The 13156-nt window shown below is 43.6% G+C and overlaps 1 protein-coding gene across 4 annotated transcripts in view; it reads left to right on the top strand.

Moving 5' to 3' along the window:
- LOC116330330 (SPHK1 interactor, AKAP domain containing) overlaps positions 1-11867 on the top strand; it is a 55566-nt gene extending 43699 nt beyond the window's left edge. For all 4 annotated transcript variants that reach the window (XM_039598257.1, XM_039598255.1, XM_039598258.1 and 1 more), the window contains 6 exons: positions 923-1184; positions 1440-4767; positions 7187-7270; positions 9138-9187; positions 10375-10556; positions 10728-11867. In XM_039598257.1, the coding sequence (XP_039454191.1) occupies positions 923-1184; positions 1440-4767; positions 7187-7270; positions 9138-9187; positions 10375-10556; positions 10728-10883 (4062 nt within the window). In that variant the 3' untranslated portion in view covers positions 10884-11867. The remainder of the gene's footprint in view (positions 1-922; positions 1185-1439; positions 4768-7186; positions 7271-9137; positions 9188-10374; positions 10557-10727) is intronic.
- The last annotated feature ends 1289 nt before the right edge of the window (positions 11868-13156 follow it).

The following is a 13156-nucleotide window of genomic DNA, read 5'->3' as shown; positions in this document are numbered from 1 at the left end:
CCCCACACGAGGGAGTCAATTTGTTTTATGGAGCAATTCTTCCATTTTTAGTCTAGTAAAAGCATGTCTTCATCTTTTGAGGCACACAGCTATCTTGGCAAACACCAACTTCAGGTTTGACTTTTATTTTTGTGCAAAAAAAAGTCTATATGTGTGTTCCAAATATAGTCATGTGAAAACTGGGCCGGTAACAGACAACTGGTTTCAAAGTATGTCTGAATACAAAGCAGCAAACATCAAGAGTAAAACATTTCCATAAAAAAATAACCAGTCTGATGAAAAGATATTTGGTTTGAACTTTTTCGATGCAAAGGATGCGTTCGCACTTAATTCATGCATGCACACGGCCAATTCTTGAGTCTTTCACTTTCAGTCACACCCAGCTCAGACAGCACCAGACGCAAATACGACTTTGTTCGAGTCAGATTTGTTCAGCAGGTGCATGTAAAGAAAACACACCTGCAGGAGCAAAAAGTGGCTTTTTAATTCCATACTCTGAATTTTTAAACAGCAATAAAAAATACATGCAGACACATAGCTAACTAATAAGCCTTTCTGTTGGTGTATTTGTCTCTAAATAAAAAATTCCCCTGTTGCGGTCCCTTTTTTGAAGCTCATCCAATAAATAAATGTTTAAAACTGCTGTGAGAATCAATAAACAGCCCTAGGAGCCTACACAGGCTATTAAACTTTCATTAGCAGGTCCGAAGCAATTCAGTGTATCAAATATAAGGAAGAAAAACAGGCAATAGAGCTTTATAATGTTTTAAGAGATTTATAGTCGAGTTTGTGACTATATGTGTTAACTGTGCTTACCTATGTGTTGTGTCTGTAGTAGGTTTTTTAATACTTTTAGACCTTTGGATACAATATATATTGAGTATGTGTGAGTGTACATGAAATTTGTCCGTGCTGCGTTCAGGGCGGGCAGAGATGCACAGGTGTGTGCCTGCTTCAGTGTTCGGGGAAGAGACGCTCCACACAGCCTGGTAGCATCATCTTTGAGATCAACAAGTTCCTGATCGGCCTGCAGTGGGGAAAAGAGCGACAGTGTCAGCAGGGCAAAGCGGCTGGACAGCGCCTCGATGATGACACCAATCGCTCCATCTCGTCCATAGAGGAAGACTTCCTGACCGCCTCAGAACACTTGGGAGATGACAGCGAGGACGACGGCTTCAGAAATGGTGAGTACGGCAGGGTTTGTTTTCAGCTGATGGAATAGGGTAAAAATTATAATTATTGTTGTTGCACTCGCAAATGTATTTTCTCTAAGGGAAAATTTAATGTGAGACACACACACAGTCAGTGGAGGGTAAATCGGGATAATATTCTACTGTTGATGTGACATTTTGGAAACCGGTGGTGCTGCTTCCTAATCAGTGTAGACATTTGTCATTCTCTCTTTCCACGGCTTTTATTTTTTCCCTGTCTGTTCACAGAGCCAGAGAGCGGTGACCTGGGAGAGAGCGTGCCAGAAGCTGCACAGAAACACTGTGTCAGACTTGCAAGTCATCGGGGACAGCTGGCACGTCATCAGCACAGGGAGGATGCCGAGGTGAAAAAGGAAGGGCATCAGCGAGCCAGCATCCAGACTAAAGAGTCAGCGGGGTACTACGCCACCAATCTGGCTGAGTCGGTACTGCAGGATGCCTTCATACGGCTCTCTCAAGATGAAACCTCCTTTGCCTCAGAGGCAGCCATCAGTGTGTCCCTCTCTAGTTGCCCTCCCAACTTCAAGAGCCCTTCAAAGACTAAACAGCCTTCCCAACAGCGCACCTGCTCTTTTGAACTCCCTAAAATTGTCATTGTTCAGAGCCCAGACAGTTCTGATGGGGCTGCAGAATGGCCGGAGAACCAGGTCCCTGACCACGCTACCAAAACTGGAGAAAAGCAACAGAATGAGACGCAGGCTCACATTCCCCACGACAACGGCGGACACGCATCCAAACATGTAGAGGTGGCTTTGGCCTGTGCTGCCAATGTTATTGGCACTATTACTACCCCGCAGCTAACAGAACAGCTCGCCATGGAATCCGCTTCGGAAGAGGACGTCGATGAGGAGCTGCAGGAACCAGAAGATAAGGGGGAGTACTCCTTCTCCTCAGCTATGTGTGGCATGGCTCAGGTAGCCGGCGCTGTCGCAGCTGTGGACTTAATGGAGGAGCCCGGAGACGGCGGCGATTCGGACACAGATCCCGCTGAAATTTACACGGCGTCCCGCGGTCTGCTGTCTGCTGCCGAGGCCTCCGCAGCCTTCACGCTGCACTGCAGCGTGGCAGAGGGAACCAGCGTCGAAGCATTTCGTGCCAACATTGCTGAAGTCCTGCATCGGGAAGCAGCTGAGGTGCTGACTCAGCCACAAGGCTACAGGAGTGTGGCCCATCTGCTGGAAACCACGCATAACAAGATAGTAGATGGCATTACGTTTTCGAAAAAAAGCTACACGGATGAAAGGGAGGTGGATGAATTAATAAATGAAGTGGCAGACAGTCTGTTCAAACATGCTTTAGAGAAGGCAAAAAAGAAAAAGGAACTGGAGGGTACCGGGAAGGAGGCACCAAGCTTTCAGGTATTTCTGCAAGACAGTGTCAACAATCTGCTGTTTGATATTCTCTGCCTGACACAGAAAAAGATCAGCCACATCTCCACGTGTGACCAAGGGTCACGCGACACACGAGAGGGTGATGCTTGTGTTAAGGAACCTGCTAACATCAAGGAGGATGCCAAGGATCCATTAAGCCAATTACAGTGCTTATTTGGGCATAATGAGAATCTAAGCGGCATGCTGCACTGCACAGATAAGTTATCCACAGTTGCAGGGCTGAAGGAGAAATATGCGCTTGAGGAAGGTGATGTCATTGCATCGTCCTCAGCAGCAAACATCAAAGAACAACAGCAGCAGCCATTGTGCAGACAAACTCAGTCTAAACCCACCTCCTTGCCAGCCAAAGACTTTTCTGACAGCCAGCAGGGCAGTGGTGCAATCAGAGAGCCTTTAAGTGAAATCCCAGTTCCGCTCACAGAGAGGAGAGGTCGACTGGGGACAGGCAGTGACAGCAGACAGGCCTCTCTGACACCTCAGTCCTCCCTCAACTCTTTCAGAATAGACTCAGAGTCCAGGACACCGATTACTTGCTATGCTGATGATTTGGCTTCCACAGTGGTGTCTATGGCCACAGAACTTGCAGCAATCTGTCTAGAAAACTCCACTGGGAAACAGCCCTGGTTCTGTGCCCTTAAAGGGTCCTCTGCTGAAGTCCCTGAGGGCTATTTGATCCCTGCTTGCCGCACAGTGCTGAGGAGAAAAGAGGGTCAGAACAGCAATTCAGCTTCCAGAAAACATCGGGCGCCGCGCCTAAGTGAAATTAAAAGGAAAACGGAGGAGCAGCCAGAGCTAATGGAGCGGCTGGTCAACCGGGTGGTAGATGAGTCGGTCAACCCTGACGAACCGCAGGACCCATTTGCCCTCTTTGCCTCTGAGGTCACAGCTAGGATCCTGAACTGCCCTGAACTCAATGTGGTGGATACCTCCAAAACAGGCCAGCAACGCAGCAGACTGCAGTGTGAGAGGTGGAGCCGTGGGAAGGCATCCAGTTATGAGAGCATTCCAGAAGAAGACGCGGACCCATCCGGCACACCCAACACCCTGGGCCCGGGCAGCCGGTTAGGTCAGAACTTGAGTCGCGGCAGCTCGATTTCTAAGCAGTCCAGCTGCGAGAGCATCACAGATGAGTTCTCTCGGTTCATGGTTAACCAGATGGAGACCGAGGGCAGAGGCTTTGACCTTCTGTTGGACTACTATGCAGGGAAGAATGCCAGCAGCATCCTGGCTGCTGCTGTACAGCAGGCCGCATCGAAGAAAAACGGCCACCTTAATGTCAGGGCGTCATCGTGCCTGTCTAAACAGTCGAGCACCGAGAGCATCACAGAGGAGTTCTACAGGTTTATGCTTCGGGATATGGATAAGGAAAACAAAGAATGTGGCATTGCAAAGACTAAAGAGTGGAGCAACAGCCTGTTCCCACCTCCTCTAAGAACACCCTTCTGTATACGTCAGTCTTCGGTTCCAGACCGGCGCTCCTCAGACTCACGGCTGACTGTCAACTCGCCCATAAAAGCGAACTCTTTTGATGGATTTGCACGGAATGTGCACGGGGACACACTGAATATCTTCCCCACCAACTCTGTGTCAGCCACAGGACTGTGCAAGTCAGACTCATGCCTCTATCAGAGGGGTAAGACTGACCAGATCACTGATATGCTCATTCATGAGACCTGGTCAAGCTCTATCGAGTCTTTGATGAGAAAGAACAAGATCATCGCTGATCCTGAAGACAGTATTGATTTGGAAGCTGCAGGAGACTCCCAGCCCCATGTGCAGCAGTTTGCCAATCGCCTGGCAGCTGACATAGTGGATATTGGCAAATCTGCGCTTGGGGGACAGCAAGATGTAGGTGGAGGCGCACCTGTGTCACATCCACAGGCGCACATGCCTGTTGGTGAAAGGAGGAGGGGGTTCAAGCAATCCCATCTACGCTGTAGCCGAAGTAGGTCGAGCCAGGAGCAAGCTGGCAGCATCGGGTCCGGAGGAAGCGACAGCAGTTCAGCCTGCATAAGGGGCCCCAGGAACGTGCCGCTGATCCACATCGAAGGAGATCAGCGAGATGAAGAGATGCTCTCAAACCCTGAAAGAACAGGGGGACATCAAGAAGCATCCTCAGACACGTCGGCTACCAAGCAAGAGAGAGCTCCCACCAACAGCAGCAGGTATTACACCGCTGGCTTTTGTGTGAGAGTCCGACCCCTGCTTCAGGCAGAGTTTTCTTTAATAACCCCGCAGCAGAATAGTCATCTACTGGATGTGAAACGTAGAGATCAATCTCTCTGACAAGAGTAAGGGAGAGAAATTAAAAAAGTGCTCGCCTATTTTTAAACATCAAGTATGAAAATCTGGACTAAACACATAAAATGCAGGTGTACAGTGCTATTTATAGAGTTTGATCAAAGCTTAGCGGGCACGCAGAGGATCTATTTACTGGGTGAACTAATCTATTTTAGCAGGTTTGGCTAGGCTGTGACTCACATTGTCTGGGTGATGTACTGTGTGTGCAGAAAGCTTTTAGCAGCTTCATCCTTTATCCACAGAGTGGCTGCTGAAGTCCCCTTTATCAGTACAAGCTGCACTCACACTAAGATAACAAACCACAAAACACTCGCTGATATTGAAATAGATAGAATCGGAACTGAGATTATACTGAGACAGCCGAAATGACAAAGAATTTGGGGGCTGCATTGTCAGATACACGAGTAATTCAAACCAGACTGACGTTTTAGCAAGACAGGGACTCAGCATGGTGGTGAGATTTATTCTAATGCTGTAAATGTCTTGAGGGGGCTTTCACGGGAGACAGCAGAGTGTAGGACTGTCAAGGAGGACATTTTTAGTTCGCATTTCTGGGGTAACAAAGACTGCATGTTTCCATTTGGACTCAAATGACACCACTAAAGTGTATGAGCAGCATCGCTAATGTGCAAGAGAAGCCGATAAGTGGAATGTATGAAAGCTCAACGTAGAGTTTTATTGTGTTTTTTGATAACGCTGTATCCTCAAAATAAGTCATGTTCATCACTTAATGAAAGGAAGAGCTAAAGGCCACACAACAAGCTCCTTTTCACTTGATAAAACACGTAATCCAGAAACAAGTGGAGTGCATGTGTTTGTCCCTTGTGTGCGAGTGCAAGTCAGTCACTCGCCTATTCAATAAAACCTGATTTCCCTGCAGAATTGTTGAGGATGGCAGCTCTCAATCATCTGATTATGACTTAATTTAATCAGTCTCCTGGGAAAAAAGAGCTGAAAATCCAACAGTGCCCATGGGAAATGCAGTGTGCTGATGCATTAAAGATATTTAAAGGAATTAGCTTTCTTTTTAATAATCATTTCACACTCCAAAGGCATTTGTCATTTGTAGAAAGTTACTGTTTACAGTAAGACATGATCCCGATATGGGCTTATAGAAAGGATGTTAGTACTAACAAAACTGGGTGTCTGCGTAACATTAGTAGTGCATAGAGGAGCAGGAACAGTAGCCAAAGTGACCAAAGCATTGCCGCCGACATTGTGGACATCTTGCGGTTTGCTCTCTCCAGCAGTGACAGGGACAGGACAGCCGTGGCGGTGGCTGCAGTAGTGAAGAGGGACAAGCGTTCTATGAGTGCTAGCAGTGAAGAGAGCATGGGGAGCTGGTCTCACATAACCCCTGAAGATGACCCCCACGAGGAGACCAGTAGTTTTATCCACCTGAGCGAGGGGTCAGTAACCGCTGCTCTTTTGATACTGCTCCAAACGCTGCTGCTCACACCCTCACCCCGCTCTCATTGGCCCATTGCTACTAACTGTGTTCTCCCGTGCCAATGCCAATTTACTCCCTGCCGCTCCAGTATCCACACCTGCTAATGCAGTGTATGGCAAGAGCTCGCTCTGCAAAGCCATACAGGGCCAGATCTCCTCCTGCAGCAGTAGGCTGCAGTGGTGCAAGAGCTCTTATATCACGGATCAAAAGGCCAGCTCATAACATCCACTAAACCATTCTCTGCTTCATCAAATTCTCATTTATTTACCCAACTAATCACCTATTAAAATAAGTTTATGGTATAAGATCCCCTTTTTCCTTAAAACAAAAAGAAGAGATGTATACCATAATGACTAAACTCATTTAATTTCTCAAACTGGACAATCAATGATCTGGGCAGTTTCAAGAGTTAATAGGAAGTAGCAAGGTACTGTGTTCAGAGCAAGAGTAGTTGTGTGCACCACCATAACACTGCAACCTCTCCATCTACCTGCTTTAACTCTGCCTCATCCCTGATCTATGTTGTGACACAAAGGCACGGCTGCCGGCCTTGCCTGTCCACCCTCCCCACCTAACTGCCTCCAAATATGCCTCATCCCCATTTCCAGACGGACCAGCTGCCAGGCAAAAAATACAAAATCCGAATCACCAGCTCTCCCAGCTTCAGTGCCCAGTTCTGCTGCAGCTGCTATTTATATGTTAATCACCAGCTAATAACATGACCTGCATCCCTGCGCTTGGACATTGTTCTCTTCACAAGTGAGCGATCGTGCTGGATGTCTCGAGACATCATTTAAATGACACTTTTGCTGTTTTGTTTTTTTCCTTCCTAGGAATGGGACCAGCAGCACGTCTAGCTTAGGCCTGGTAGACCTGGATTCTTTTTCTGATGTTCCCTCTCAAAGCACAGTAATCCAGTATGTTTTTGCTATCGCTGTATTTCTCATTATTATGTCTCTGGTGTGTCAACAGTGACATTTTTAATACACACAAAAAGCTTGCAGGTATTATTTTCTCTCAGACATGCTAGACGAGGATATTAAGCGTCATTCCAGAACAAATAATAATTTTCTGTTTAACAGACAAAAGCCTTTTGAATTTTCTGCATTTATTCTGTTCTGTTTCATTTGTCTAAACAGTAAATAATCAGGTTAACAGTGCAGATTTTTAAAAAATATCCAAAAAGGTTCGTAATTTAGTGAATTATGCTTATTTGGTGCGATTAAAAAAAATCTTATTTTGAAATCCTGATTCCACAAATGTTTGCACGCTTCATAAAATATGATAATTCCGTGATTTTCAAATGTTATAAACCCGCACTTTGTTCACAACAGAACATAGAAAACACATCCAATGTTTAAACTGAGAAAATGTAGCGTTTTTTTAAAAAAAGGTGGTCAAAGATGCCCCCCCCCCCCAAAAAAAAAAATAAAATGGCCATGTTTGCCACTGCAGCCTCTCCTCTTCTTTTAACAACAGTCTGTAAACATCTGGGAACTGAAGAGACCAGCTGCTGGATAGAGGATTCTAGCTGTTCAGCAGTCCTGAGTCTTCTTTTTTCATATGGTTTCATCATGCACCAGAGTTTTCAGCTGGTGAAAACTCTGGACTGCACTCAGGTCAGTTCATCACGTGGACTCTACTATGATGCTGTTGTAATAGAGGCAGTGTGCAGTTAAGCATCCTCTTGCTGAAATATGCGAGGCCTTCCCTGAAAACGTTGTCATCTGGATGTTGCTCTAAAGACTGTGTATACCTTTCAGCACTGATGGTGCTTTTCCAGATGTGCAAGCTGCCAGTTCCATAGGCAGTAATGCAACCCCATGCCATCAGACGTGCAGGCTTTTGAACTGAGTGCTGATGACAAGCCGAAGGTTCCCCCTTCTCTTTAGTTCACAGGATGAGGTATGCATGTTTTCCAAAAAGGCTTTGCCTCAGTTCATTTTAAATGAGCTTCAGCCCAGAGAGGTCAGCAGCATTTCTAGATTATGTCACACATCTTCTTCTGCACATGATAGTTTTAACCTGCATTTGCGGATGGCACGGTGAACTCACAGCGATATCTGGAAGTGCTTCTGAGTCCATTCAGTGATTTCCACACAGCATCCTGTTTTTAATGTAGAGGGCCTGAAGATCACAGGCATCCAATATTGATCTTCAGCCTTGGTCCTTGTGCACAGAGATTTCTCCAGATTCTTTGAATCTTTCAATGAAATTATGTGCTGTCGATGATGAGGTGTTCTAAGTCTGTAGTAAAAGGAACAATATTATAAAACTGTTCCACAATTTGTGGAATTGGCCTAATTAGTTGCAAAATGTTCATCCAGCTGGGGGGTTTTTTTGTTTTGTTTTTTTGAGCTCATAGTTTTCATGAACTAGTCAAATTTCCCAGTTCAAACATTTATGTTCTGTTGTGAATAGAATTGGGTTTATGAGATTCTCATATTACTGCATTCTGCTTTCATTTACATTTTACAACATCCCAACTTCTTTGGATTTGGGGTTATATTTTAATTACATGAAAATAAATACTGTTGCATTGCTTTTAGGTTACCAGAACATGTGCAACTTTGTAATTAGTGAGTTTTCAAGATGTGCTTGTGTTCAGATTTTGCTACCTTTGGAGAGCCAGACTTGATGCTTTTCCTTGCTATAGCATTGCAAGTTGTTTATTTCCCACTTAAGCATTAATGGTACTGCTTTTCCCAAAATGTCAAACTGCTTTATTAATGTATGTCAAACATATGTGAAACTTTTAGTCTCCATTATTTGCCTTCTTTATAGCGAGGAGACTGAGAGATGCCACCTGGCAGGAGCCAAAGACACTGTATTTGGTGAGTGTAGTTTTAAATTCTTAGTCATCAATGGTGTTATTTAGAGACTGGCTAATTTACCAGATATTAGCTATTTATCACTTTGCATTTATTAACTGTTAAAAAAAAATTTCAAAAAGTAAAGTGGAGTCGAAATTATGAGTGTTGATGTCGCATAGTTTGTACACCAGAGGACAATCTACAACTTCCCTACTGGCAACGCAGCACAATCTCAATTCAATTCAATTAACAATCACCTCAAGGTGCTTTATATTGAATGTAAAGACCCTTCAATAATAGAGAGAAAACCCCAACAATCATGCAACCCATTATGAGCAAACACTTGGTGATAGTGGGAAGGAAAAACGTCCTTTTAACAGGAAGAAACCTTCTATTAGTTGATCAGCCAGAGATTAATCACAAAAAATGATTTAATGCAAAGTGGTGTATAACCACATAGATTGGTAAGAGGTGAGGGAATAAGAAATGCATCTAGGGAAGCCCCTAGCAGCCTAGGCCTATTGCAGTGTAACTAAGGGATCAACAACCAGCTGATCTGAGCAGACTTGGGCGAGTAAATGAATAAAAACGCGCAACAAATGTTGGATCTAGTTCATGTTCTCGTGTGTGTGTGTGTGTGTGTGTGTGTGTGTGTGTGTGTGTGTGTGTGTGTGTAAGAAAAAACAAAACACTGACCTATATATTGGAATGTCGGATTTTTAAACCACCAAATAATTGCTCTTAAAGTCTTATAGTGTTATATCCATTTGTGAATTATACACCTCCCTCAGTTTAAACATCTTATTACTCATCAGGAACTCTTGAGGGATTTAAGGCAGAGTGCTGTGATTAAGCCTCAAAAATTAAATCTGCTTGAGTAAAGCTGATTTTTATATTTATATATATAGAGATAGAGATATAGATATATATAAAAATAATTCATAAAATCTTAAAAAGTCCATTGTTCCAGAAGTGTCTCATCTCAAAGATCATCATTGTTTAAAGATGAAGCAAAACTGAGCCCAGGAGAGCTGAACACGTTGTGTGACTACATGCATTTTCTTTTGATGTTCCAGCGAGTTTAGAACAGGCTGAGTTGTCTGTGCGCCCCAACACTGCTTTGTTAGTGAGGACAGTAAAGCTATCATCAAGGTGTTATTCAGTGCTGACTCGTACTACGTTATGCCATATTATATTTGATCTGTTAGAGAGCAGTTCAGCAAAAACAGCAGGCGATGGAAGCATCAGGGAGCTGTTGGTGGTAAACTGTGACCTCGAGCCAGAGTGCATAGACCTGGAGCTGAGAGTGGCTCTACAGTGGATCGCTGCCTCGGAGCTGGGCCTTCCTGCTCTCTACTTCAGGAAGTCCAAAGAGAAGAGAGTTGCAAAGGTAGGCAAAGCTGCTGGCTTGTCAAATAAGAAATTCATAAGCAGATCATGTTACTGATGTATTGTTTTTGCTTTTTGTTCTGGTCATTTTCTTACCTGATTTAACTGTGGAAAAAAATAAATCAAAAGCTCATCAAACTGTACCACCTTGTTTTTTTTTTTTTTGTCCCAGTTCCTGAGGGTGGTCCACCTGATGTCTCAGAAGGCGTGGAGGATTGCAGACTTGTTTGGCGCTGTGGTTCAGTTCTGTAAACTGCATGAGAAAGCGGAAGAGGCAGGCAAGTCTCTCCAGTCAAGCCTGTTCGATTGGCTTCTGGAGACACTTTAGGACACTTGTCGCCTCAAATCGCAAACAGTAACAATACAAGCTCACTCATTCGCTCACATTTGTAACATGTTCCTGTTTGCGCGTGTATTGTCTCATCACACCAAGTGTCTCCTACTGAGAGCTGAAAGCACGACGCAATCAGCATACTTGAGAAATTCATACCTCTCACCCTTGTCCAGTTGGACCGATCTCCCTTTAACGAGAGCATGTTCTTGTTTCCAGAGTTACCTCTCTAGTGACATGCACGCAAACACACGGCAAACTGTAGGTACACGGGTTGGACGTTCCTGTTAGGAATGAATGAGCCCTCCAGTGATCATAGTCAGCAGGTTCTAACTGCTCCAGATTATATAGAAAATATATATTTCCAGATTCACACAGTCGAATCATGATTTTATTTATTTATTCACTCAGAGAAAGGCACCTATAGGACATACTGTAGGAAAATCAGGTTATAGCCTTCCCGCAGCTCAACATGCTCAAACCTTTTGTATTAAAACTACTTTTAAAAGAGGCTCTTTAAATCTAAGCCCAAAAAAGCCCTGACACTTTCTTCTGATGGTCACATTGAAGTGCACATTTACTTAATGTAAGCAAAACGTCCAGATTTTTGTTGTGTCCATTGGCTAACGTACCACCTCTGTTGTGACTTTGAAACTCAGTACGTATGATATTTTATTCATGTTACTTAAGAAGGGATTATTTTGGATAGCTGTACTGTATATACTGTAGATTTTGAACTGCTGCACCTTGGAGTAGTGGACCGCTCTTTTAGCTTTTGCTATGTCTAAAAAGACAGAGTAAGGTTTGTAATGTTGAATTTGTATGTGGATTTGGTCAGTATATTTCTCTACTTAGTGGTAATCTTGTGTTACAACAGCATTGCGGGGGGAAAAGCACATGACACAGCTGTAAACTTGGTCACAGTAGAAATGAATGTATTTATCTTTTGACATCAATAAATTTCTGTGATGTGAAATACGAGCAAGTGTTGTGTCATTTGTAAAATACCAGGGAAAATATCATCTCAATATTCAGGGGTGCATTTATGCACACTGTTGCATTCCATATAACGGTTTCCCAAAAAAGAGAGAATTAAAACAACTAAACACAACCATACTGATAGGTTTATTATTGTAGTTTGCGTTCAGGAATAGTGCTGTATACATCACAGTTGTATACAACTTGTAGAATTACAGGGATTATTTTACATAACCATCATCTTTATCATTGCATTAATTATCATTTCATCAAAGCATTTATTGAAGCTGTTGGCATTATGTTATAATTTGTATTACAGGTGTTATCATAATCACATATTAACATGTTTATTACAGGTGCAGTTATAACCACTTTAAATCATTGAGTTAAATCTATAATCTTAAATGCTTATATGCTGAGTATATTGTTACAGTAAAATAGTAGCTGAGCAAAGGCCTCAGTGTATTCAGCAACATATTGCACTAGAGTTTACTTGACAACAGGTGACGGAAGGAGGACAAGTCCATGGGGACCTCAAAAGCCTGAGATCATCACCATATTCGGAAGAGGATGCCAGAAAGGGGAACTTCTGTGTCTGCATTTATCTCTTGAATGTTCTTAAGATGCAAATTATGTGCTTGTAAACGCAAGAGGGGGCGTTATAATACCCTGATGTTATAAAAGCAATCTGAAGTGTATTTTTGGGTGGAGGTTTACAACTGATGTTCTGCAGTTTACATCTCCCCACGCTGCGTGTATTCATTAAAATCAATTGTTTGACCGACCTCTTCTGGACCATCGTTGTTTTACTCTCGTCCTCAATTTCGGACCCTTAACATTTGGTGCATTGGCCGGTGGTTGAGGGGGGAGAGAGTTGGAGATTGAGACCGAGAGGGTCCGAGGTGCTCGAACGGGCAGACACGAGTCAGTGGTCGAAGTGAGTGGACATAAGCCGGCTTATTCAAAGGTAAGGCACTACCTGTTGAATTATTCCAAATTGTGCCAAATTGGACATTGAAAATTAAAGTCTACTCACTGAAATTACTGGTAAATGTCTGTTTTGATTTTGGTGAAAATCTCATGAGAAGTTGAAGTTGAAGTAATGATAATGGAATGTTGTAAGTGACAGTACTGAGTAAAGAGAAAGCAGATGGACTGCTAAGAGAATTTAAAGCAGTTGGACTGCTAACAGAATTTAGTATAATAGGTAATTGGTCATGTTTAAGGGATAGAGTCCCGATTGGCAAGATGGTTGGACCGGCTTCGGTCATATACTTCATGTGAAGTTGTGA

This window comes from Oreochromis aureus, linkage group 14, assembly GCF_013358895.1.
Source record: "Oreochromis aureus strain Israel breed Guangdong linkage group 14, ZZ_aureus, whole genome shotgun sequence".
In the NCBI taxonomy this organism is placed as follows: domain Eukaryota; kingdom Metazoa; phylum Chordata; class Actinopteri; order Cichliformes; family Cichlidae; genus Oreochromis; species Oreochromis aureus.
This window is presented reverse-complemented; position numbering and strand designations above follow the sequence as displayed.